A 24160-nucleotide genomic window follows, 5' to 3' on the forward strand; every position below is an offset into this window, starting at 1 on the left:
TTTGCGACCTTGCCAGTTAGACTGTCTTGAGTGCAAGATTATAAGATTTTAAACTAAAGCAAAGCAGATATTGTTAGCATTCCCCACTTATGTTAATCATTATCGTTAATTAGTCATGGCTTGATTATTGATCACTAAACTTTATCTTATGCAGGTTCGAAATTTTCAGAATAGTACATTGACAGAATCAGTCCAATGTAACACACTGTATACGTTCACATATATACAGTTTATTACAATTCTTTGTTATTTTCAATTCTTCCTAATTCAAAATTAGTTCTAATTTACTTCTTATTAAAGCTAAATCACAATCTAGAATATCCTGCCAGTCATATATATATATATATATATATATACACAAACTGACAATTAAGCATATCTTGAGTAAATTTATTTCATTATCAATTTATATTATCTTATTGTGCCCATAAACAGACACTTTTGATGCACAATCTTGTTCGGAATTATCACATACATAAGTACTTGCAACCTTCATTCAGCATTGCCTCTCACATGAATTTTTGTTCACACAAAGGAGCTCCCTTTTTCCTTCTTTCCTTCTGCTGGCTCATTCTTGATTCTCTGCCAAATTTCTTCTTTGTCAGAGTTGTCGATTATTTTATGCCATTTAGGACTCATGCAACTTACGATGCTCCTCTTTCGGTTACCGACATTGAACCCCACATGGTGGCAGATCCAGGTAGATGATTCCGAAACCTAAAACTTACGATGATTCTCTTTCGATTACCAACTGTGAACCTCGTGTCACCGAATCCAGGTAGATGACTCAGAGGCATCCGACGCTTCTCTTTCAATGACCAACAATGGAACTGATGTGGCGGCAGACACAGGTAAGAGAAGGTGAAACCCTAAGATGAATAACACTTCTCTTTCGATTACTGACAATGGACCTCATGTGGCAGCGGACCCAGGTGAGAGATGGTTGAGAAACCTAAGACCAAGTCCTTGACATCTCACCTTATATTGGCTTGGACTTTCATTCTACGCGTGCATGCATCTCTCGAAACTTCCATATATGGTCATGTGTTGACATTCAACCTATGATGACATCATACTTTGCGCATCTTTTGAAATTGCCATATATGGCAATTCTTAGAATTCTTCACTATTCTTAGAATTAGACATGAGTTAACAGCATTACATGATGATGTCATGCGGCACATTTAACAAATGCTCATGTTTAATTTATTACAAATACAAGATTATCACAGACAAATTTTGACATTACTTTAAGTGCAATTTCCTTAGAAAAATATGTAAAAGCATGCATGATAAGTTACATAGTTATATATCATGAGAGATTTTACAGGGTTTCCATAGCCTATCATTTTCAAACTAGAAATGACAAAATAAAACTGCTTACAAAATATAAAAGTGTAATTCAAAAAATTTTATTACCTATAGAATCATTACCTATAGAATCATTACCTATAGAAACCAATAGAATACTGCAGAATGCTAAACAACTTTAACATGCATGCATTTCATGGTACATAAGATGTCCAATCGATAATCAATTTCCCTCCAAGTGTTCTCCATCATTTGCGTTGTAATCTATCACAGCTTTCTATCACAGCAACAATTCTGGTCTTCATTTCATTGAAGGAAGTCACAGGGGTCAGTTAAACAATGACTTGCGTACCCCCACAGGAAATCAAGCAGCATAATACTGGGTGAGTGGAGAGGCCATGGAATCTGTACACCACTCCCAACGGACTGCCAGAAAAATGCATGTCAAGAAATTCTCAGACAGTAAGAGCCCAATGTAGCATGACAAATATAACTAAGGCACACTACATATTCACCTTTGGACTATCTCTTTCGAATACTTGAATGGTGTGAGGGTTTTCTGATCCCCATATTTTGCAGTTCTGAAGATATACCTTCACTGATATGCAAAACGTTGCTTCATCACTAAATATCCATCTACGAAAGTGATTTTCATCGACTTCAACTTTTGACAAAATGTCTTGGGCAAATTGGAAACAGCAAGGGTTATTGCCTGACTGTAAAGCCTTCAAAATCTGCAGCTTGTAGGCACAGAGTTGAAGGTGGTTATGAACAACCCTCCAGACAGCCATTTGTGGAATACCTGACTGCAGAAAAGTTTGTCTAATTGATTTTGGCATTGGGTGCTTAAGGATCAAAGCTGAATAACTGAGAGGAGACCTCCACATAGCCTTTAAAGGAATGCAGAGAACCGACCTGGGCTTCTGACCTAACGTCCAATCCTCACCTTCTCGTGGTGCACCCTGTTGGGTATCTACTTGGATACTGAACGAACGAGGATGCGCTGGCAATTTGGGATTTAGCCGACCAAATTGTATTCTTATTGGTTAAACCAAAATAAAAAATGATGGTACAACATGACAAAATTTCATGCCGGCTGGAGCGTCGCCCAGTTAAACAAGGCCCCCCAGTTGCTTTCGCCAGGGAACCAGAATGAACAGTGAAAAGTCAGCTACTGGAACAAATCTGAAAACAAACCCCAACTCAACATCACCAGAGTTAAGGATCGGTAAACGTAAGAAGCCTGAATGGCAAAGAAATGGAGCTAGCTGAGGAATTAGATAAGTACCAGATCAACATAATAGGGGTGACGGAAACAAAAAAGACCAAAACGGGTGAGATCTTTCTGAGCAATAAATACAAAATGTTATATTCAGGCAATGACAATCAAGGAAAAGAAGGAGTAGCCATAGTATTCAACACAAAATACGAGGCTAATCTTCTTGAATGGCAGGCAGTCTCAAGTAGAGTGATGTGGGCAAATATGAGAATGGGGAACTGGGCAATGAGACTTATTTGTGCCTATGGTCCCACAGAAGGTTCTACTAAGGTAGAAGTGGAGGAATTTCTTGAGACTCTAGAGAAAGCTACTGACACAACGAAAAAGGAAAAGTTGGTCCTTGTTGGGGATCTAAATAGTAGAGTAGGAAGTGATTATCAGACATACAGAAATGTTTTGGGAAAATTTGGAAAAAAAGAGCAAAGCTAATAATAATGGCAAATATCTGTTGGATTTCTGCTCAGGACATGGACTGGTTATTACTAACACCATGTTCCAACATAAAAATGTGCACAAATTCACATGGAGAGAAGAGGCTAGGAATAAGAAAAGTCTCATTGACTATGTTATTGTTGATAGTGATGTTTTCTCCTTGGTGCAGGACACCAGAGTGTACAGAGGATTTGAAATTGGAAGTGATCACTATTTAGTTTTGAGCAGGATAAAATTGAATTTCATATTGAAAAGAATAACATGTAAGAAAGTTTTAAAGCGAATAAAAGTTGAGCAGTTTCCAGATGTGAACTGTAGACTAAAATACACAAAGATTATTGAAGAAAAAATGAAAGAGTTTGAGAACAGCAACCAAACCTTGGAGATGCAGTGGCAAACTCTGAAGACAACATTGATTGATTCTGCCAGAGAGGCATGTGGTGAGGTTGTCTGCAAGGATAAAAAAATCAGAACTCCCTGGTGGACACATGAAGTTAAAGAGGCAGTGAAGGAAAAGAAGAAAGCATATCAAAAGTTCCTGTCAAATAAGTCACCTTGTGCTCTTCGAGAATATAGAGACAAATGCAAGAATGCTAAACACTGTGTAAAACTAGCTAAACAAAAGTCATGAGAGAACTTTGGCAAGAATATAGAAAATAAATATCAAGAAGGTGGTAAGATATTATGGAGGTTGTTGAAGAAGGCTTAAAAATGGAGGAAAGAGTGCTGTAGAAGGAGTTAGAGATGATAAAGGTGACATGAAAATAGGAGAAAAAGATATCCTTGAAGTATGGAGTAATTACTTTGAAAAACTGCTAAATGAAACAAGCAGTGATGACAGCACAGTGGTAAAAAACACTGAACAGGCATGCAGGCAGGAATACATATCCATACTTGAAGTAGATAAAGCCATCAAAGGCTTGAAATGTGGAAAGGCAGCTGGAGTAGATGATATTTGACAAGAAATTCTGAAGTATGGTTGTATAAGAGTTTTACAGTGACTGCACTGCATAGTCCAGAAAGCCTGGACAGAGGGACGAATTCCCGATGATTGGAGTAGAGCTCTCATAGTACCCATATATAAAAAGGGAAATAAAACAGAATGTGAGAATTACATCTGTATTTCCCTACTGAGTGTTCCTGGCAAGATCTATGCAAGTATACTTGAGAAACTGTTGAGAAGAATTGTGGAAGAAAAGCTTGGTGAAGAACAAGCTGGATTCAGGCCAAACAGAGGCTGTCAGGATCAGATCTTCACTTTACGACAAATAGTTGAGAAAGCATGGGAATATAACAAAGATCTGTATTTAAGTTTTGTCGATTTGGAAAAGGCATATGACAAGGTGCCAAGAGAGAAGCTATTCAATACGCTGCAATTATATGGTGTCAATGGGGCATTATATCGAGCAATATTTAGTCTTTATTTGAATTGTAAGTCAGCAGTTAGATATGAAGGAAGTACAGGAAGATGGTTTAATGTTAAATCTTTTGTGAGACAAGGATGCACATTATCCACTCTGTTATTTATTATTTATATGGATCACATTATGAAGGAAATTGGTATTAAACATGATATCAAAATTGGAAATGTTAATGTCAGCTCTTTGCTCTATGTGGACGATGTTATACTTATCAATAAATCCGCTACAAGTCTGCAAGATTCTCTGACTAAGTTGAATAGCTGTTGTAATAGATATGGTATGAAGGTCAGCAATAAAAAGACAATGTAAATAGGCAGAATCATTGAAAATATCAACTGTGTTGTGAATGGAGAACCTGTGGAACAAGTAAAACATTTCAGCTACTTAGGCATGATTTTTAGTGAAGATGGTATATTAAATATGGAAATAGACAACAGAATCAACAAAGCTGGTATGGTAGGAAGTCAATTGAATAAATTCATATGGAATAAACGAGAAATTAGTCAGAACACTAAATTAGCTGTATACAAGAAAGTGTTCAAACTAGTTTTAACTTATGGATCTGAGAGCTGGGTCAGAAGTAAAACACTTGACCAAAGACTAGAGACCGCAGATATGAGAGTTCTAAGAAAGATTATTGGTATGAACAGATGGCATCAATGGCAATATCATATTAAAAACGAGGATATTAGGAAAGAACTTGACATTGTCAGCATCCAGGAATGCGTTAGCAGAGCTAATCTCAGGTGGTATGGTCACTTAAGCAGAATGGGAGAGGAAGGATTAGCAAAATAAGTGTTCTCTGCCAGGTTGGCAGCAAAACGACCCAGAGGAAGACCAAGATATAGGTGGATTGATACGGTACAAAGTGCCTTAGACGATAGAAATATAAGATCTGATAATGTTGGAGTCTTGACAAGTAACAGACTGAGTTGGAGGAAAATTGTTGATAGGAAGTTAGTAATAATATAATTTTTTCATGTAGTACTATCATATCCTGTACACCCCTTGAGGGTACATGGCAGGAATTTGATGATGATGATGATGATAAAATGCTTCCTTGGTTCGATCAACATCTTACTGTGAAGTGCTCAATCTTCCTGCTCCTTTTTTGTGCTGAATGCTACCAGTCTCTTGAAATTGCTTTAACCAATATTGGATGTTATCATCTCAAGGTGGATGTTTTCCATACTGAGTTCTCTAACGACATTATGTTGTGATAATGGACGTTCTTTCGTAAAACCAAACTATGCACATTGCTTTCTCTTGAACAGTCACCATTTTAAAGTATGATGCTATATTATCTCCCAGACATTAATGCGGCAGGTACAGTGTTGCCAAATAAAACTTTTTGAGTTACACTGTCATATTCTGTAAGCAGTTTTATTTTGTTTTTTCCAGTTTGAAAATTATAGGCCACAGAAACCTCGACAATAATTTAGAAGCACTCTTCATATCTTCACCAACCAACATATGTAGCTAAAATGCAATGCATGAATGCAAAAAGCACAACATGTAAAGGTTTGCTAGTACTTTCAGCATTAGCATGTCTCTTGGAACTTCAAATCTTGATGTTATTTAAGTGTTTATTCATTTTTGTAGTTTTTTTTTAATTTTTTTTTTATATGATGTGATCCTGAGGATTACAAGCAGTAACTATGGTGCTTATTTTTATTTATTGAAGCTTGTATGAAATTAAAAATATGCAGTTCTTATGTTGAAAAATATGTTTGGAATTGCAGAAGCTATTTTACTAGTTTTCTATTGACCTTACAGGTTGGTGAAGAAGAAGACATTGTATATGTGTCTTTTGTGTATTGTACATTGTAGACATTGTGTATTTTGAATATGAACAGGATCGACGAGATCACTAAATGTAAGGTACGCCATCTTGTGCTTTTAAAGTGTAAAAAAGCAAAGTTCTTAAATCACCTAACCTTTTTAAAGAGATGTCGAGACAACAACGTCATCCCAAAGGTCCTATGTCTCAGACAGCTTTTTAATTCTGGACAACTGAACGCATCTATCAAAAAACATCTCTCTCTCTCTCTCTTTTACATGAAAGAATACGTCATACAAGACTTACTTTAAGCCAAATAGACTCAAAATGCTATGAGTACTTCACAGACATCTCTAATACTGTGGATGAAGATATTTGACAAGTCCTAGATAATATGATTTACACAAGTTATGATAAAACCTTTAGAAATAGCAAACGAACACAAATCGAGAAATTTAATCATTTGTATAATAATCTTATTGGGTCAAAACCTTCTATACCGTACAACAAAGTGATCGTTAACCAATCTAAGCACATACTATCTAAACCCGAGACCGCTATTCTCAAAAAAAGCTTCAATTTCATCTTAACACCCACTGTAATACCTAAAATAGATTTTATCTGCAATATAGAGAAGGCAATATCACTACTATCACAACTTACAGCTAATGACCTTAGATTGCAAAGCAGCATAATCCTCTCGTCTCCTTCAAGATGTCCTCACACTAATGTCACCCCTATGGAAAAAAGAACGCTACTCAACTTAAAGAACAACAAAGACATCATCATACTTAAGGCAGACAAAGGGAACAGCACTGTCATCTTAAACACAAAAGATTATGAAGACAAACTCAACAATCTTTTATCGGATACATCTGTCTATAATGTACTGAACACAGATCCTACATTAAAAAACCATAACGATACCAATGAATTATTATGTCAGATGACAAACTGGCCTGCAGATGTAATTAAAAAGTTAAAATCCATGCATCCTCTAACTCCTAGACTATACATCATTCCATAAGTACATAAGGATGGCTCCCCACTACTCCCAATAATGGATGGAATCAACTCTCCAACGTATTTACTGTCAAAATATCCATATAAAATTCTACAACAGCACATCCATAATTCAGATACTTATATCAAAAACTCTATGCATTTTATAGAAAAATTAAAAAATATCTCTATCTCTGAAAACGATATACTTGCCAGCCTTAATGTCACTTCCCTGTTTACCAACATTCCAGTGGTTAAAGTTATCAACATCTTAGACAATTTATTCCCACAAGATGTCTCTTCATTGTTTAGCCACTGTCTATCTTCTAACTATTTCGTATGGAAGAAAAACAATTTACAAACAATTAACCAGATTGGCAATGGACAGCCCCCTCTCACCCTCTTGTGCTGACTTATTTATGGAAGATCTTGAAAGTAAAATCTTATCTCAAATTAATCCAAACCTAAGACATGGTTCAGATTTGTTGTGACATCTTTATCATTTGGAACCACAAAAAGGAAGAGCTATTAGATTACCTAAACACAATCAATATGTTCCACCATGCTATCAAATTCACACTAGATCTTGAAAAGGACAAACAACTACCATTCCTAGACATCATAATTAAGAAAAAAAGAAAATAACAGTGTCAACATATCAGTTTATAGAAAACTAACAAATACTGGATGTTATCTAAACTTTAACTCATCTCCCAAAAACTCAGCATTATTCACATGCTAAAGAAAAGAGCTATACAATTCACCACAGACCATAATGATCTACAAGAAGAATTAAATAAAATATCAAATGATCTACTCCTAAATGGCTACCCTAGAAGACTTGAGATTCTCTTCTCTGATATACCACAAAGACAACGTGATGACACCCAATATATATCTACTATAACTATTCCATACGTTGGTACCATCTCCAAAAAATAGCTCGTCTCCTAAAACCACACAATATTAGAGTGACCTTCAAGCCAGTTGAAACTATCCAGAAATTTCTAAGATCACCAAAAGATTCCAATCCTTTCTACAAACATGCAGGAGTTTATAACATCCCTTGTTCCTGTGGTCTAAGTTACATTGAAGCTTCTAGACGTCTGACCAATGTCTGACATTGGTCAGACGTCTGGTTTCATGATTTCCTCATTTCTTTTATGATTAGTATACGTTGCTGGTTTATTCCTATATTTCATTTTCATCTGCTGCAAATTTTTTTATTATTTTTTCTATTGCCCAGATTTCTTTTCCATAAAGTAGTGTTGATATAGATAATATATTGTAATCTTGTTTATCTTTGCACCAAGTTAAGCAGAAGATATTACTTCTGTTCTATGCAGCTATTTTGTAATTTTTATATTGGTTCCTTTTGGGTAGGTACGTATGTGGTCTAATAGCAACACTTTCTGTACCAGAATGCTAGGAAAAAGATCCTCTAGAGGTTAATTTCTAGTTACTAACTAGAGGACCATTTTTAATGCATTTTTATTTATTTTTTAGTCGGTTCCTGAGTTCCAGTTTTTGGCAGAGCAAGTTTTTTTTTTCTTTCCCTGGAAACTTCAGTATTTAACCCAGCATTCCAGAAAAATTGATGGTAGAACTTGCACTTTTAAACCAATAGTATGAAAGTTTAAAGCTTAAGAGTTTAGGATCATTAGATTGCAGCAGTTCATTACCTTTGTTTCCAGTTGTACTCTCACTCTGGTCACTTTGAAATCATCGATAACTATAGACTCAACATTTGGTGACAGATAAGGCTTAATACATCCTGGTCCCAATTTCCAAAAGTTAGTTGAAGTTTACCTACTCCCTTTTGGAAATTAAAGGAATTAGAGGATTTAATTATTTATTTGTGTTCTTTTCACCTTCATACGAAATCCTGCATTTGGAATGATTGAAAGTATTAATTGGTACAAAATTTTATTGTTTATTACTGTTTTACTTCTGGTTGGGTCTTAATTTTTAAGAGCCATTGTTTATGATTTTTTTTTTCTTGAAGAATACGAAATCTGACTATTTTCTTTAGATTCTAAATAATGGCTTTCTAGAATTTATCATCAGAATCAGTAATTATCTCATGGTTGTCTATTTAAATTCACATTAGAGGATAATTTTTATCATCTTTGTTGATTCTTTATATTCCATTTTATTATTATTTCATTTACATATATATTTCATTTTTCTACAGATAGGAGACACTCTTATATCACTCCTTGGTTTATTTTTTTACAAGATTATCATCATCATCATCAAATTCCTGACATGTACCCTCAAGGGGTGTATAGAATATGATAGTACTACATGAAAAATTTACATAATTACTAACTTCCTATCTACAATTTTCCTCTAAATCAGTCTATTACTTGTCAAGACTCCAACATTATCAGATCTTATATTTCTATCGTCTAAGGCACTTTGTACCGTATCAATCCACCTATATCTTGGTCTTCCTCTGGTTCGTTTTCCTGCCAACCTGGCAGAGAACACTTGTTTTGCTAATTTTTCCTCGCAAATTCTGTTTAAGTGACCATTCCACCTGAGAGTAGCTCTGCTTACGCATTCCTGGTTGCTGACAATGTCAAGTTCTTACTAATATCCTCGTTTTTAATATGATTTTGCCATTGATGCCATCTGTTCATGCCTCTAATCTTTCTTAGAGCTCTCTTATCTGCGGTCTCTAGTCTTTGGTCAAGTGTTTTACTTCTGACCCAGCTCTCAGATCCATAAGTTAAAACTAGTTTGAACACTTTCTTGTATACAGCTAATTTAGTGTTCTGACTAATTTCTCATTTATTCCATACGAATTTATTCAACTGACTTCCTACCATACCAGCTTCGTTGATTCTGTTGTCTATTTCCATATTTAATATACCATCTTCACTAAAAATCGTGCCTAAGTAGCTGAAATGTTTTACTTGTTCCACAGGTTCCCCGTTCACAACACAGTTGACATTTTCAACAATTCTACCTATTTTCATTGTCTTTGTCTTTTCAATGCTGACCTTCATACCATATCTATTACAACAGTTATTCAATTTAGTCAGGAAATCTTGCAAACTTGTAGCGGATTTATTGATAAGTATAACATCATCCGCATAAAGCAAAGAGCTGGCATTAACATCTCCAATTCTGATAGCATGTTTAATACCACTTTCCTTCATAAAATGATCCATATAGATAATGAATAATGGAGGGGATAATGTATATCCTTGTCACACACCAGATTTAACAATAAACCATCTTCTGTACATCCTTCAATTCTAACTGCCGACTTACAACTCAAATAAAGACTAAGTATATTGCTTGATATAATGCCCCATTGACACAATATAACTGTAGCCTATTGAATAGCTTCTCTCTTGGCACCTTGTCATATTCCTTTTCCAGATCGACAAAACTTAAATACAGATCTTTATTATATTCCCATGCTTTATCAACTATTTGTCGTAAAGTGAAGATCTGATCTTGACAGCCTCTATTTGGCCTGAATCCAGCTTGTTCTTCACCAAGCTTTTCTTTCACAATTTTTCTCAACCGTTTCTCAAGTATACTTGCATAGATCTTGCCAGGAACACTCAGTAATGAAATACCTCTGTAATTCTCACATTCAGTTTTATTTCCCTTTTTATATATGGGTACTATGAGAACTCTACTCCAATCATCGGGAATTCGTCCCTCTGTCCAGGCATTCTGAACAGTGCAGCCAGTGTAAGACTTTTATACCACCACACTTCAGCATTTCTGGTCGAATATCATCTACTCCTGCTGCCTTTCCACATTTCAAGCCTTTGATGGCTTTTTCTACTTCAAGTATGGATATGTAGTCCTGACTGTATGCCTGTCGAGTGTTTTTTACCACTGTGCTAACACTGCTTGTTTCATTTAGCAATTTTTCGAAGTAATTACTCCATACTTCAAGGATATCGTTTTCTCCTGTTTTCATGTCACCTTTATCATCTCTGACTTCTTTTATAGCACTCTTTCCTCCATTTCTAAGCTTCTTCAACAACCTCAGAATAACTTACCACCTTCTTGATATTTATTTTCTATGTTCTTGCCAAAGTCCTCCTATGACTTTTGTTTAGCTAGTTTTACACAGTGTTTCGCTTTCTTACATTTGTCTCTGTATTCTCTAATAGCACAAGCTGACTTATTTGCTAGGAACTTTTGATAGGCTTTCTTCTTTTCCTTCACTTCCTCTTTAACTTCCTGTGTCCACCATGGATGGAGTTCTAATTTTTCTATCCTTGCAGACAACCTCACCACATGCCTCTCTAGCTGAATCAATCAGGGCTTTCTTCAAGGCTTGCCACTGAATCTCCAAGGTTTGATTCCTGTTTTCAAATTCTTTCATTTTTTCTTCAATAATCTTTGTGTGTTTTAGTCTACAGTTCACATCTGAGAGCTGCTCAACTTTTATTTGCTTTAAAACTTTCTTACATGTTATTCTTTTCAATATGAAATTCAATTTTATCCTGCTCAAGACTAAATAGTGATCACTTCCAATTTCAAATCATCTGTACACTCTGGTGTCCTGCACCAGGGAGAAAACATCACTATCAACAATAACATAGTCAATGAGACTTTTCTTATTCCTTTGCCTCTTCTCTCCATGTGAATTTGTGCATATTTTTATGTTGAAACATGGTGTTAGTAATAACCAGTCCATGTCCTGAGCAGAAATCCAACAGGTATTTGCCATTATTATTAGCTTTGCTCTTTTCTCCAAATTTTCCCAAAATATTTTTGTATGTCTGACAATCATTTCCTACTCTCTATTCAGATCCCCAACAAGGACCAACTTTTCCTTTTTCATTGTGTCAGTAGCTTTCTCTAGAGTCTCAAGAAATTCCTCTACTTCTACCCTATTAGAACCCTCTGTGGGGCCATAGGCACAAATAAGTCTCATTGTCCAGTTCCCCATTCTCATATTTGCCCACATCACTCTACTTGAGACTGCCTGCCATTCAAGAAGATTAGCCTCGTAATTTGTGTTGAATACTATGGCTACTCCTTCTTTTCCTTGATTGTCATTGCCTGAATATAACATTTCGTATTTATTGCTCAGAAAGATCTCACCAGTTTTTGTCTTTTTTGTTTCAGTCGTCCCTATTATGTCAATCTGGTACTTATCTAATTCCTCAGCTAGCTCCATTTCTTTGCCATTCAGGCTTCTTATGTTGATAGTACCAATCTTTAACTCTGGTGATGTTGAGTTGGGGTGTGTTTTCAGATTTGTTCCAGTAGCTGACTTTTCACTGTTCATCCTGGTTCCATGGCGAAAGCAACAGGGGGTCTTGTTTAACCGAGCAACGCCCCAGCCGGCATGAAATTTTGTCATGTTGTACCATCATTTTTTATTTTATTTTATTTTATTTTTTATTTTACAAGATTATTCAGAGTTTAATCCAGTCTGTGTTTTATTATCTTCATATATAAAGCAGTACCTCGCATAATGCAATTTCATTCAGTTTGCCTTTCAATACAGTGCTGTTTGTAATTAGTATAAATTGCATTATAATAATACACTTATTGTAGTTTCTTCAGAAAGCAGTTAAATTTATTATCTTTTGCATTAATAAAGTGAAATGTCTTTCTGAACATTAATCTAATAGATCAGCTTAGGTGTTGAATATTAATCATAACTTATTTTAATGGTATTTCAGTACCAAACCAACTAAATTATGAAAAGGACATTTATTAACTGGCTTATATTTTGCTGTATTTCAAACCAGCATCCTCAGAGCACGTCACATTATTACATATCTGTAATACTTCTTTTTTACATTAGAGATTGCCAAATTAGGACTTCAGATGTTTTGTCCATTATAATTTGAATTGTTTCACTTACTCATTGCAACTTGTTAACTCTGATGTGTAATGTTCTCTGAAGATGCTAGCTTGAAATCTAGCAAAATATAAACCAGTTAATAAACATCTTTTTTTATAATTTAGTTGGTCTGGCGTAATATGTTCTGAACATACCCGCCCTCCTAAAAAAAAAAAAAAAAAAAAAAAACCTTCCTCTAATGTTCTGTGTTGTTGTTGCTGTATATGTATTTTGTTTCCAGGTTGTATTTTCTTTCTTTCTTATTATTATTTTGTTGTTGTTTTTACTTTAGACAGAAACCTGCTTTATACATGAGAATCTTTTCTAAAACTTAATTCTAGAATAAAATCTGAATCTTTTATGAGTCCCTTATTTAGCTTTTACTATATATTTTGTAAAAGAAATTTAAAATTCTTATACCTCTGCAATCTTTTCCATACCTTTGGTGGGTTTTTCATTGAATATTTGCTTGCTTGGTTGGCTGAATGGAAGGTTTAATTTAACTGCAGTGACACTGATTATTTAGGCACTTTCATTCTAGTGTTTCAAAGGTGAAGATAAAAAGAGACAAGTAACATGTGGTGCTCTTGGACATGTTGTCCATCCATTCTCCATACCGTAACATGGCCTTGACAATATCCCCCTCCCCACTGTATACCATTACACAGCCTACTTACCTACCTGGCAGTGTAGATGGCAGCAAGATTATGTGCCAGCTGATTAGGAAGCCTAAAGCATGTTATCATCTCTCTTGGTCCCATATTCTAACTGGCAGCCAGTCTGCAGAACTGCTTTCCTGCTGTACCCTCAAACACAGGTACGTTCTGGATCTCTGTAGTATGTTTGGCATGCCCTTGTGGGCCCTAACACGAGATATTATTGTCTGAAATAGTGTGAGTCCTACAGTTAATTTTCTTGAGTTTATAGGATGAAAAACCTGAGTTTCCAGAGAAAATACCCACTTGCCCACACACCAGAGCATGACTAACTCTGGAACCAGTCAAAGAAATGCTTAGAAAAAGTTCCTTTAGCCGAGAACTAGAATCAAACTTGGAAGAGTATTTCTTTGGGCCACTTAGTGCTATGGATGCAAACATCGTTTTCACAGGGTTACATAGGCCTCTTTAGTAAATGAGGTGAAGCTGATTTAATTTTGCTTTATATTGGACAGCTTGACACTCCAGTTTATATAGAGTTTATTATTAGCATTTTTCTCAAGATATGTACCAGATAATTATGTAGTGCAGTTTTTCTTTGGCAAGATTTTTTACTATTATTATAGTACTATTATATTTACTATTTTGCTATTATTATAGGTGCAGTAGAGGGCCCTCCCTCATTATGGGGGGACTCTCTACTGCACCTCTACTCTTACTGTCTTTCCTGCTTAACTTCAAATTATTAAGTTGAGGTTAAGTAGGATATACAAGTTAATATTTTTTCAAGTTATTGCTCTCAATTTTCAGGATATCCTAATATTCAGTTTTGACATAACCTTTACACCCTTTGATTCCTTTTGTGGTACTACCCCCCCTTCCCCATACATGAGAAGTTGTTCAACCTGTAGGAGATTAAAAGTTTATTGGTTAGACTATAATAAATTTAGTTTAATCCTTTATCCAAGTGTGAGCAAACAAAGTTTGCACCTGAAAATATCTTCAGGACTGAATATGGTGTTGTACTACCTTACTTGGGTAAGGTAGTACAACACCGGGAAACTTGTAGCAAAGGTGGACCAAGCTAACATCACTCCTATCCCAGTATCTTCCATAATGCAAAACACATCTCCTTGCAGATATGTATAATGTTATGCATTAAGGGATTGGCCACTACCCAGACTAGTTTCAACCTTTATTGAGGTCTCTTCGGTGGGAGCCAGGTCCAGTGGTGGAGATACCAGGCAGAAGCACTAGCGAGGTCATCTTTACCTATAGGAGTTGCCAAAAGGTGTGCCGCCTTTTTTATTATATTACTCTGGATTTAGAGAAAGATGTTGAAAGTTTATTTTTCACTTGGTTAGACTATAATAAATTTAATTTAATCCTTTATCCAAGTGTTAGGTAGTACAACACCTACCTTACCCCAGTAAGGTAGTACAACACCATATTCAGTCCTGAAGATATTTTCAGGCGCAAACTTTGTTTGCTCACACTTGGATAAAGGATTAAACTAAATTTATTTCTGTAGGAGATTAGTATTATGGATGGACAGAATGTTCAAGTGAAAGCAAAGAAGCTTGTTAATATTGAAGTAAATTTGCAGATTGTACTGTTTAAGAAATACATCAGAAGGGGGACTATTCTAGAAAGCAGAGATGGAATGAATGAAGTGACAGACAAATTTGTTCTAAGAGTATGGAGTTCAGCTGAGAAGTAATGTTGAATTTGTAGTTCAGCTGGGACGGGATGTTGAATTTGGAGTTCATCTGGGAAGGAATGTTGAATTTGCTTCACATTTTAACATATTTAGAGGAGAATGGGGCAATTACTGGTTACAGTTTTTTTGAACAGTGACCATAGATATATTTGTAGAAAATGCAACAGCAGAAACTGAACACCTTTACGAAAAGAGTAGAGTGAATTAGTTAATTATTAATCAACCTGATTTCTCTCATATGTTCTGAGTTATGTATTAGTTAAGAATTCTTAGGGGCATCACCCACATGTGAGAAGAATATGTGGTGATTGATTGGTGTATAGAATTAATGGCTTCAGAAGTAATGTCTTCAACAAAAGTGAATCTAATCCCTTGGATTCTGAGGAGGTGATATTTATAATGTGTTTATGCCATGAAAGACTGGCATAAACTTTTTAAAAGAAGTTGAGAGGTCAAGAGAAATGAAGAATTCAAAAGATGAGAGGAGATATCTCAGATTGGAAGAGAAGGTTTCCTTTTTTGCAAGATGTAATACATGATTGAACTGTTACTAGCACTGAGATTAACAAGGTTATTAGAACTCCATTGAAGAATAGTTTAAAGATCAGAATTCTTTATGTATGCTTAGTAGTCTCCTAAATTAACCCCACATATGGCACTGATGTGATATAAGTTCTTCTGTTTTTCATGTTTGGGTTCTTTCATGATAGTTATCATTTATATTCTTTCTAAAATTTTGCCTTGAGTTTTGTTAAGTTGATTTTACAAATAACCTAGATTTTCTATTCTTTCTTTATATTTTCCAATAGCATATGCTGCTTTATTGGCAAAGAATTTTTTTTATATGTCTCTAAGGTTTTGTTCTTGTTTGCAAACTCCTTCACTTATTTTGTTTAATATTATTTGTATATTTGAGTGTGTGTTTTACATTTCAAAGTTGTTCAGCTTTGATTTATTTAAAAAATTTAGTACAGTAACCTTCGTATAACGTTGTACTTATACAACGCGGTTTCGATATAATGCAGTCTACAAATTGTAGTAACCCTTGTTGAACGTGGTACTTATACAACGCAGTTTCGATATAAGATGGTCTACAAACTGTTGTAACCCTTTATCTTTTCATGTATTTTTCAACACGCGACTTAAAAATCAAATTTCATCTTCGTTAAATTTGCATCTACCCATATTGCATATGTAGTTATAAGTAGCAAATTTAGATTAGGGGAAAATACCCTTTAGCACGTATGTACGTCAATTGTTTACTGTATAAAGTATTTATTGTTGAAAATTGTCTTCGGTTTCTGCCATGAAAGCGCATTACAAATCATAAGTTTGTCAATCTCAAGCTGAGCACTTTATTTTTTGGTGAGTTACATACAATATGTAATGTGTTTTTTATGTAAAAAAATTATTTTATAGTAATGGCTACTTAGAGTGCTTTTGCGATATATGCGTTTGTTAATAGGGATAAACCCACCCACTGTAAACTGCCAAGGTAACAATTGAACAAGAGTGATGATACATTCAGTTTTGATCAACACACATGAGACTCAACTTTTGCGAACTTCAAAGTGCTCCAATCTCTTCAATAGTGAATTAATTGATGGTGAAATAGATTTAAATGAGGAGGAACTGGTACAATTAATAGATGATGTCGAACCAAATGGCGGGGAAAGTTTTGACGAAGATTCTGATTGTGATGAATCCATTAAAGAATTCAGTTTAAAGATATTAGCAGAAGGATTGGACTTGGCAAGTTATTTTATGGATAATAATCTCTCAATGGAGCTCTCCAGAAAATTCACAAGACAATTAGATATTTGTTTAGCTCCATATTATGAACTTAATAAAAAATTGCAGCATAGCGGTAAGCAAGGCCTTATTACTGACTTTTGATAACTGAAACAGCTGAAGTATGCAATAAGAATTATACTAATGATGTCCAAGAGATTTCAAGTGAGGACGTCCAGCCACTTGTAAATAAAGAATATCTATGAAATGTTAGATTTGAAGAGAATGATGATTATTAAAATATACACTTTATTTTATTTTGCCTAAAATATTTATGCATTATTTGCAATGAAGTTTATGTTCAATTTATAATTTTTTATAATTTTATACTATGTATTTGTTTCATAGTTTATAACTATGAAACAAATTTTCTTAATTTACATGAATTACCTGAATTAAATAAAAATAATTTTTCGTTGGATATGTCATTGTTTATATAATCTTTAAAAAAAAAAACGATTTCGGAACCTAACCCTACTTTTTCTATGTGATGTGAGTCTCGCATTACTCGATTTATATAACGCGCCATTTTTGTGAACCTAACATCTGTGTTATACAAGGGTTACCTGTGCATATTTAGGAAAAGAACTAACATTTCCTTTTTGTTTATATCAGCTTGTATTTAACAACACAAAAAATATTTTACTTCTCTACTAGAACCTTCTGTGCAATCACAGTAACAAGTAGGTCTAAACTGTTCAAGTTCCTGTTTTGAAATTTGCTTTCTTCATTTGACATGAAATTGGCTTTGCAAGAAGTTTATCCTCATGTTTAATGTTGAATATAATATTCTAGTTTGCCACCTTTCCTTTTTCTCTAGTGTCTGAATTTTGTTATCTTTTATTTATTATTTAGAATAATGGATTTCTCATCCTTCTCTTGATGTGTTGATGTCCATCTTCAATTCTGTTTAGGTTGCTCCAGTAGCTGGCTTTTCATCACTGTTCATTATGAATGCACTGTTTAATTGTGGACCCCCTCCCTTCTCTATCATATCTGATTATGCTCTACATGTTCATAATGTACATGTAGTTTCAACCATACAGAATAGCTTGATTGGCTAAGTACCAAGTTGTCAGGTCATCCATGTTCATTTACCATCCAGATAGGATTTCTAGTAGCAGGATGCTCTATGGGAATGTGAAATTTGAACATTGGATTAGAAAGCTATTTGGTTCTCTTTATATAGGCAGTGTGAAGGTCTCCTATTATCTAGATTTGAGTCATAAGCAACTCTTACATCGGTTTCAATATACACATGTAAGAGTTAAGTCATTTGAATTAATGAAAAGTTCAGCATGTTAATTCCTGCTCATGCATATCTTCATTCAAAAAAGTGAATGTAATTACAGAAAAGAAAAATCTAAAGTATATACTAACAGCAGATTAAACATTCATTCAAAATTAATAATTAAAACTTTAAAGTTTGCTCCCTGATCATAGTAACTCCTTTTTATATGCTGCTTGCAGAAAAACTCAAATGCAAAAATGGAGAACTGCATATCATAAAGCTCACTTTAGAGTTTTAATGTGGAACAGCTAATTATTCTTTATTTTTCATTAATTGCAGATGACTTTAAATTAAATTGTGATGCAGTATATTATAGGTGTGGAATTAAAAAAAAATATAATTTAAGGGAATCATTAGTTTTAGAGAGAATTTTAATTAATTAAAATAACATCAGTAATCAAAATACAGTGGTACCTTGGATTGCAAGTAACTTGGTCTTGTTTCGCAAGACGAGCAAAAATTTTTAATAAATTTTAACTTGATAAACAAGCGACGTCTTGCAATACGAGTACTGTATTACCTATATGTTTTGTCTGTTGAGCCTCACGTGATCACAATCCACCCGGGATTGTGGGTAATCGTCTCGCATGTGCAGTCTCAGTCGGCATACCTCATTCGTATAGTCAACATTCGTGCTAGCATTGTGACCACATGTGTGTGCGTAAAGCATTTTTTATTTTGTGTCCAAATGTAGTGACTGTTCTTTATTAACTGTACTATGACAATGGCCCCAATGAAGAAAAGGGTTGAAAGAAGTGGCATCCATAGTGTTGTGAGGCACGGAGAGGCTGCAAGTTCAGATGCAAAGGCAGCTGTGGCGTTCGTTGCCGAGTTTCAGAAGCTCATGGTTTCCGAGTGTTACCTGCCGCAGCAAGTTTTTAATTGCAATGAGACAGATAGCAGTGATTCCGTTAGTGACAATGAAAGTCGTCCTACCCAATACAATTAATTGTATTTACTGTAATATGTAATTGTAATGTAATTAATAAATTTGATTACTTTATGTATTTTGTATTAATCATTTTTATATGAATATTTTTGAGTTTTGGAACTAATCATCTGAGTTTCTATTATTTCTTATGGGGAAATTCGCTTTGATATATGAGTGCTTTGGATTGCGAGCACGTTTCCGGAATGAATTATGCTTGCAAACCAAGGTACCACTGTACACCATATACACTTTTTAATCATTAAATCATTATTAAAAGTGAATAACAAAATGACAGAAATCTTTTATGTTAGATTCAAGAGAAGTTTTATTTATTTGTTTTTACATACATAAATATTACCTACATTAATGTGCCTGTATATATTTTATTTTTCTCCCCAGATTGCTGCACTTACCAGCTTTCCCAGTGGCTCACTTTTTGCACCACTGCAGGCAGTATCACCATCAAATCTTCACTCAGATAGGTTTGGGAGTCCTGTGTCAAAAGCATCATCTAATTCTATCTTGTCTCCTCATCTCCAGCTGTCTGGTACCCCTTGTCTTGTTCCCCCATTCTCAGCAAGTGCTAATTTTATGCCTTTAATTGCCACTTTACCATCAACAATGACCAAATCTGTCACTTCCATTCCTGTTACTACAGTGATTCCAGTGCTTTCTCCTAGTATATTCTCATCAGCAGCACTTGGATTTTCACCAGTTACCAAAACTGTTACAACTACTACCACTGTGTTTACAACTGCATCTATTAGTTCAGCATCAAGTTCCTCTACCTCTACATCACCTCCCTTATCAACCATAACTGTAGCAGTTACTAAACATCCTCATCCTGTAGCATCTACTGTGAATACTGCAGTAACTAGCATTACTACTGCTAATCCTACTATTACTGCTACTATTGCTACTACTACTACAACTTCTGCTGTCACCACCACCACCACCACAGTTGCTTCTACAAGAAACCAGTCGCCTCCATCAACTCCTCCCCTTTTAACACCAGTAATACCACCTGAAATTCCTCCTGTTTCTCCCCCTCCACCACTTCTTCCTAATCCTTCCCAGCCTTGTCCTTCGTCCCAGTATCAGCAGCCTCCTCCTGCCCTGGTGACCTTGTCTCATTCTGTATCTGTAAACTCAGCATTACTTAATCCAAAAGGTGACCCAACTAGTCCAGACTTTGATCCTATTCAAGCTATGGACTGGAAAGATGGTGTTGCTACACTGCCAGGAAGTAGTTTAAAGGTAATTTTCCAGCTACAGACTTTTATAATTTTTTAAGATTATCAGCAGCTGTTATATTAATTTTATTTTTCAGGATTTTTTTATTTGATTTCATGCAGAAATGATAAATAGTACAGGAAATTACATCTGTTTTAATATCTGCTAGTATTTTGTTTTTCTCTTATTACAGAGGAGGTAAAGATTTGGTATGTAATAAAAAATCCCTTTTCAAAAATAAATGCGAAAGTGTTATTTATCCACTTCATTTAAAATATATTTCTTTTCTCTTTTGCTTTTAGTTCTGCAGTCAAAGTGATTTCACTACTCGCGTATTATTTTTCATAAACATATAAATGCATTTATGTACCACTTGGTATAACATCAAACTTTAATGTTGTGGAATAAATGTACTTTTAAAATTACATATATTCTGAACAGCACACTTCTTTAAGAGCCATTCTTCATTAATTTTTGATAGGGCTTCTTTATGCTTTCATTTTGGCTACTATGTTGTCTTTTCAGTCAACAATCATCTAATTTAATTAACTGATATTTTAGTCATTCTGAATGTTCTTTTACCAGCCTATGCCATGCTTAGAATTTTATACTTAATGCAAAATTTGACAAAGTAGTGTCATTTTGCCCAAAAGATATTTCTAAAAAATGTCAGAAGAGTTTGAGATCAGCACCATAAATTATGATTTTATTTGGTAAATGCTTTTTTATGACAAAAGTATGGCTCACTTTTGTTTTGATTAAGCTATATTATAAATAGCTCACAAAAGCTATATTGATGCTTTAATATTTTCTTTTTTTTGTTTCTTAGAGACAAAAATAGGAGAAAGTGATATGTATTTCATCTTCTAAAATAGCTTTATGGAAAGGCCATTATTGGAAGATTAAGAATTAATTCTTATGATTATCAATTATTTGTAGTGGGAAGGGAGGGTGGAGAGAGAGAGAGAGCAAAGTCATTTTGGTAAATTTAAACAAATGTTGTATGGTTTTCAGTTAATTTTCTTTATTGATTGCAACTGTCCTGTAGTGTTTATTTTGCATACCAGAAATGAAAAGAACTGTGAAAAAATATCTGAACAATTTAACGTATTTTAAAGGATTACTTAGCATCGCATTTTTGCATGTGATAGAGTTTTCCATCCAGAACAACAACTTGGAAATAATTTAGAACTATACTTATCTGAACCAGGAAACAAAGTGATGAAAATAAACCAAAGACTTGGATTGATGTTGCTGATTTTCATGCAATTGGTATGAAAATTGGTGATAAAAAAACAAAAACTATGAAAATAGGCAGGAACATAGAAAACTGCATTCTTAATGGCGAACCTATAGAACAAGTAAAATATTTCAGCTATTTAGGCACAGTTTTTATTGAAGATGAAAATTAAATTTGGAAATAGACAACAGAATTAATAAATCTGGTATGGTGGGGATATAAATTATATATATATATATGGTGGGGATATAAAGTTAAATAAATTTATATTATTATTGTTATTAAGAGAGATCTCCAGGGAGTCAGGAACTCATCGAGGGAGGCCACATGCCATCTATCATATTTATTCTTGAATTAATTCACACTGCTTTTGCTGACAACATCCAATGGCAATCCATTCCAATCACGCACCACCCTATGAGAGAAAAATCTCTTCTTTTGCAAAGAACAAGACAGTCTTCAAACCAGTTTTAAGTTATGGATCTGACAGTTGAGTTAAATAAATCACTTGATCTAAGTTTAGAGACCACATATTTGAGAGTTCTGAAAAAAATTAGGGGAGTGAACAGATGGCATCAATTGCAGAATCATATTAGAAAATGAAGATATTAAGAAGGAACTTGATGGTGTTTGCTTTCAAGAATGTATGAGCAGGGCTAATCTAAGTTTGTATGGTCACTTAAACAGAATGGGAGGGGAAAAAAACAAAAAAGTTAGCAGAACAGGTGTTTCGTGCCAAGATGGCAGGGACCCAGATAAAGACCAATCTCTAGATGAATTGATTCAGTCAGAAGTGTGTTAGAAGAACAAAATATTGAAGTGCTGACAAGTAATAGTCTAATTTGGAGGAAAATCGTTGGTAGAAGATTAATAATAATGTAAGCTTAATCACGTAGTGCTATCATAGTAGCCTGACCACTCCTTGAGAGTACATACCAGGAAACTTGAAACAATACTCCACAGTTCCTGTGATTTGTGTCCTCCTTTACCTGATTATGATTATAATTAAAATGAAGTACCTGTGAATGGCACAAACTTGTTGAATAGGTACGTCATTTTAATTACTTAGAATGCATGTAATGTGCATGGTTGATTTGTAGGTATACAAAGCTGTGTGGAATAAGAGAACCATTACAAAATAATTTCACACGGACACACACACACACAAAAAAAAGTAAGCTGCATTTGAATACCTATCATCTTACTTGTCAGATGTTAGACTTGATGCACCCTACCATGGTTGCCTGTTATGTCATAGCCATGTGTTTATGCCTGGTTAACACCCCAACCGGCCATGACGTCTGTAGATGTCCAGCAAAATCTGCATACTATTCTCTAACACGTATTGAATTACATGGATAAGAAGTGCAATTTGGTATCACTATTTCATCCACCATGGCCGGTAGAGAGGTTAATGCTATTGCTCATTTTTATCCTATATAACTACCAGTTTCATTACAGATATGTTAACTACTTATGTATTGATGTGTTTATCATTTTGTGAAAAAAAAAAAAAAAAAGTCCATGCATTTTATAAGTAATATAAAACAATTTATTTATTTATTTATTTATTTTTAATAATACCATTTTTTGCTCTATTCTTGCTTCTAACACTATGTCTTGAATTGCTTTTATGGAAAAAAGGAAACGATTTCTTCTCTGCCATTATATGTTTGCATATAATGGCAGAGAAGAAATTGTTCAATATCATTAAAAAAATCTCAATAAAATAAAATTCTTTGGTCTATACATGCAGCTAGTGCTTTTCTGAATTATGATTTATTCTGAAGCATTGTCAGATGGACAGGACCACTGATGTATGACACGGCAGCAACTCAGAAAACAGTTAAAAAACATTTAGGAATTAATATAATGAAATATCTTGGAAAATAAAATTTTCTCAACTTTCTAAGTTTTGCTATCCACTACTAATGGTCACATTTTGCTTATTCCATCACTGGATAAGAAATAAGCTAAATCACTACTGTCCACTGCTTATTTGTTTTAGGTTGCTGTGTTGCGATTAACTGGTTACCTCACAATATACACACACACACACACACACAGTGTAATCTCTAAAGATAAAATGACATGTGTATCCTGTCCTCTCATTGGTCATATTCCTCCTCCTCATCAAATTTTTGATATTTACCCTCAAGGGGTGTTTATGTTATTATGACCTCACTACATGATTAACTGATTAACTTTATTATTATTATTAATCTTCTATCAGCAGT

At 34.5% G+C, this 24160-nt stretch overlaps 1 protein-coding gene across 6 annotated transcripts in view; it reads left to right on the top strand.

Moving 5' to 3' along the window:
* LOC150095352 (lethal(3)malignant brain tumor-like protein 4) overlaps window positions 1-24160 on the top strand; it is a 381800-nt gene that overhangs the window by 75469 nt on the left and 282171 nt on the right. For 5 of the 6 annotated variants that reach the window (XM_090410238.1, XM_090410241.1, XM_090410242.1 and 2 more), the window contains one exon: window positions 19850-20707. In XM_090410238.1, the coding sequence (XP_090266364.1) occupies window positions 19850-20707 (858 nt within the window). Of the gene's footprint in view, window positions 1-6235; window positions 6325-19849; window positions 20708-24160 lie in introns of those variants that run through there. The other variant, XM_090410243.1, reaches the window with a different exon arrangement.

This window comes from Typopeltis vanoorti, chromosome 20 (assembly GCF_054136105.1).
Source record: "Typopeltis vanoorti isolate ZY-2024b chromosome 20, IOZ_Tvanoo_1.0, whole genome shotgun sequence".
In the NCBI taxonomy this organism is placed as follows: domain Eukaryota; kingdom Metazoa; phylum Arthropoda; class Arachnida; order Uropygi; family Thelyphonidae; genus Typopeltis; species Typopeltis vanoorti.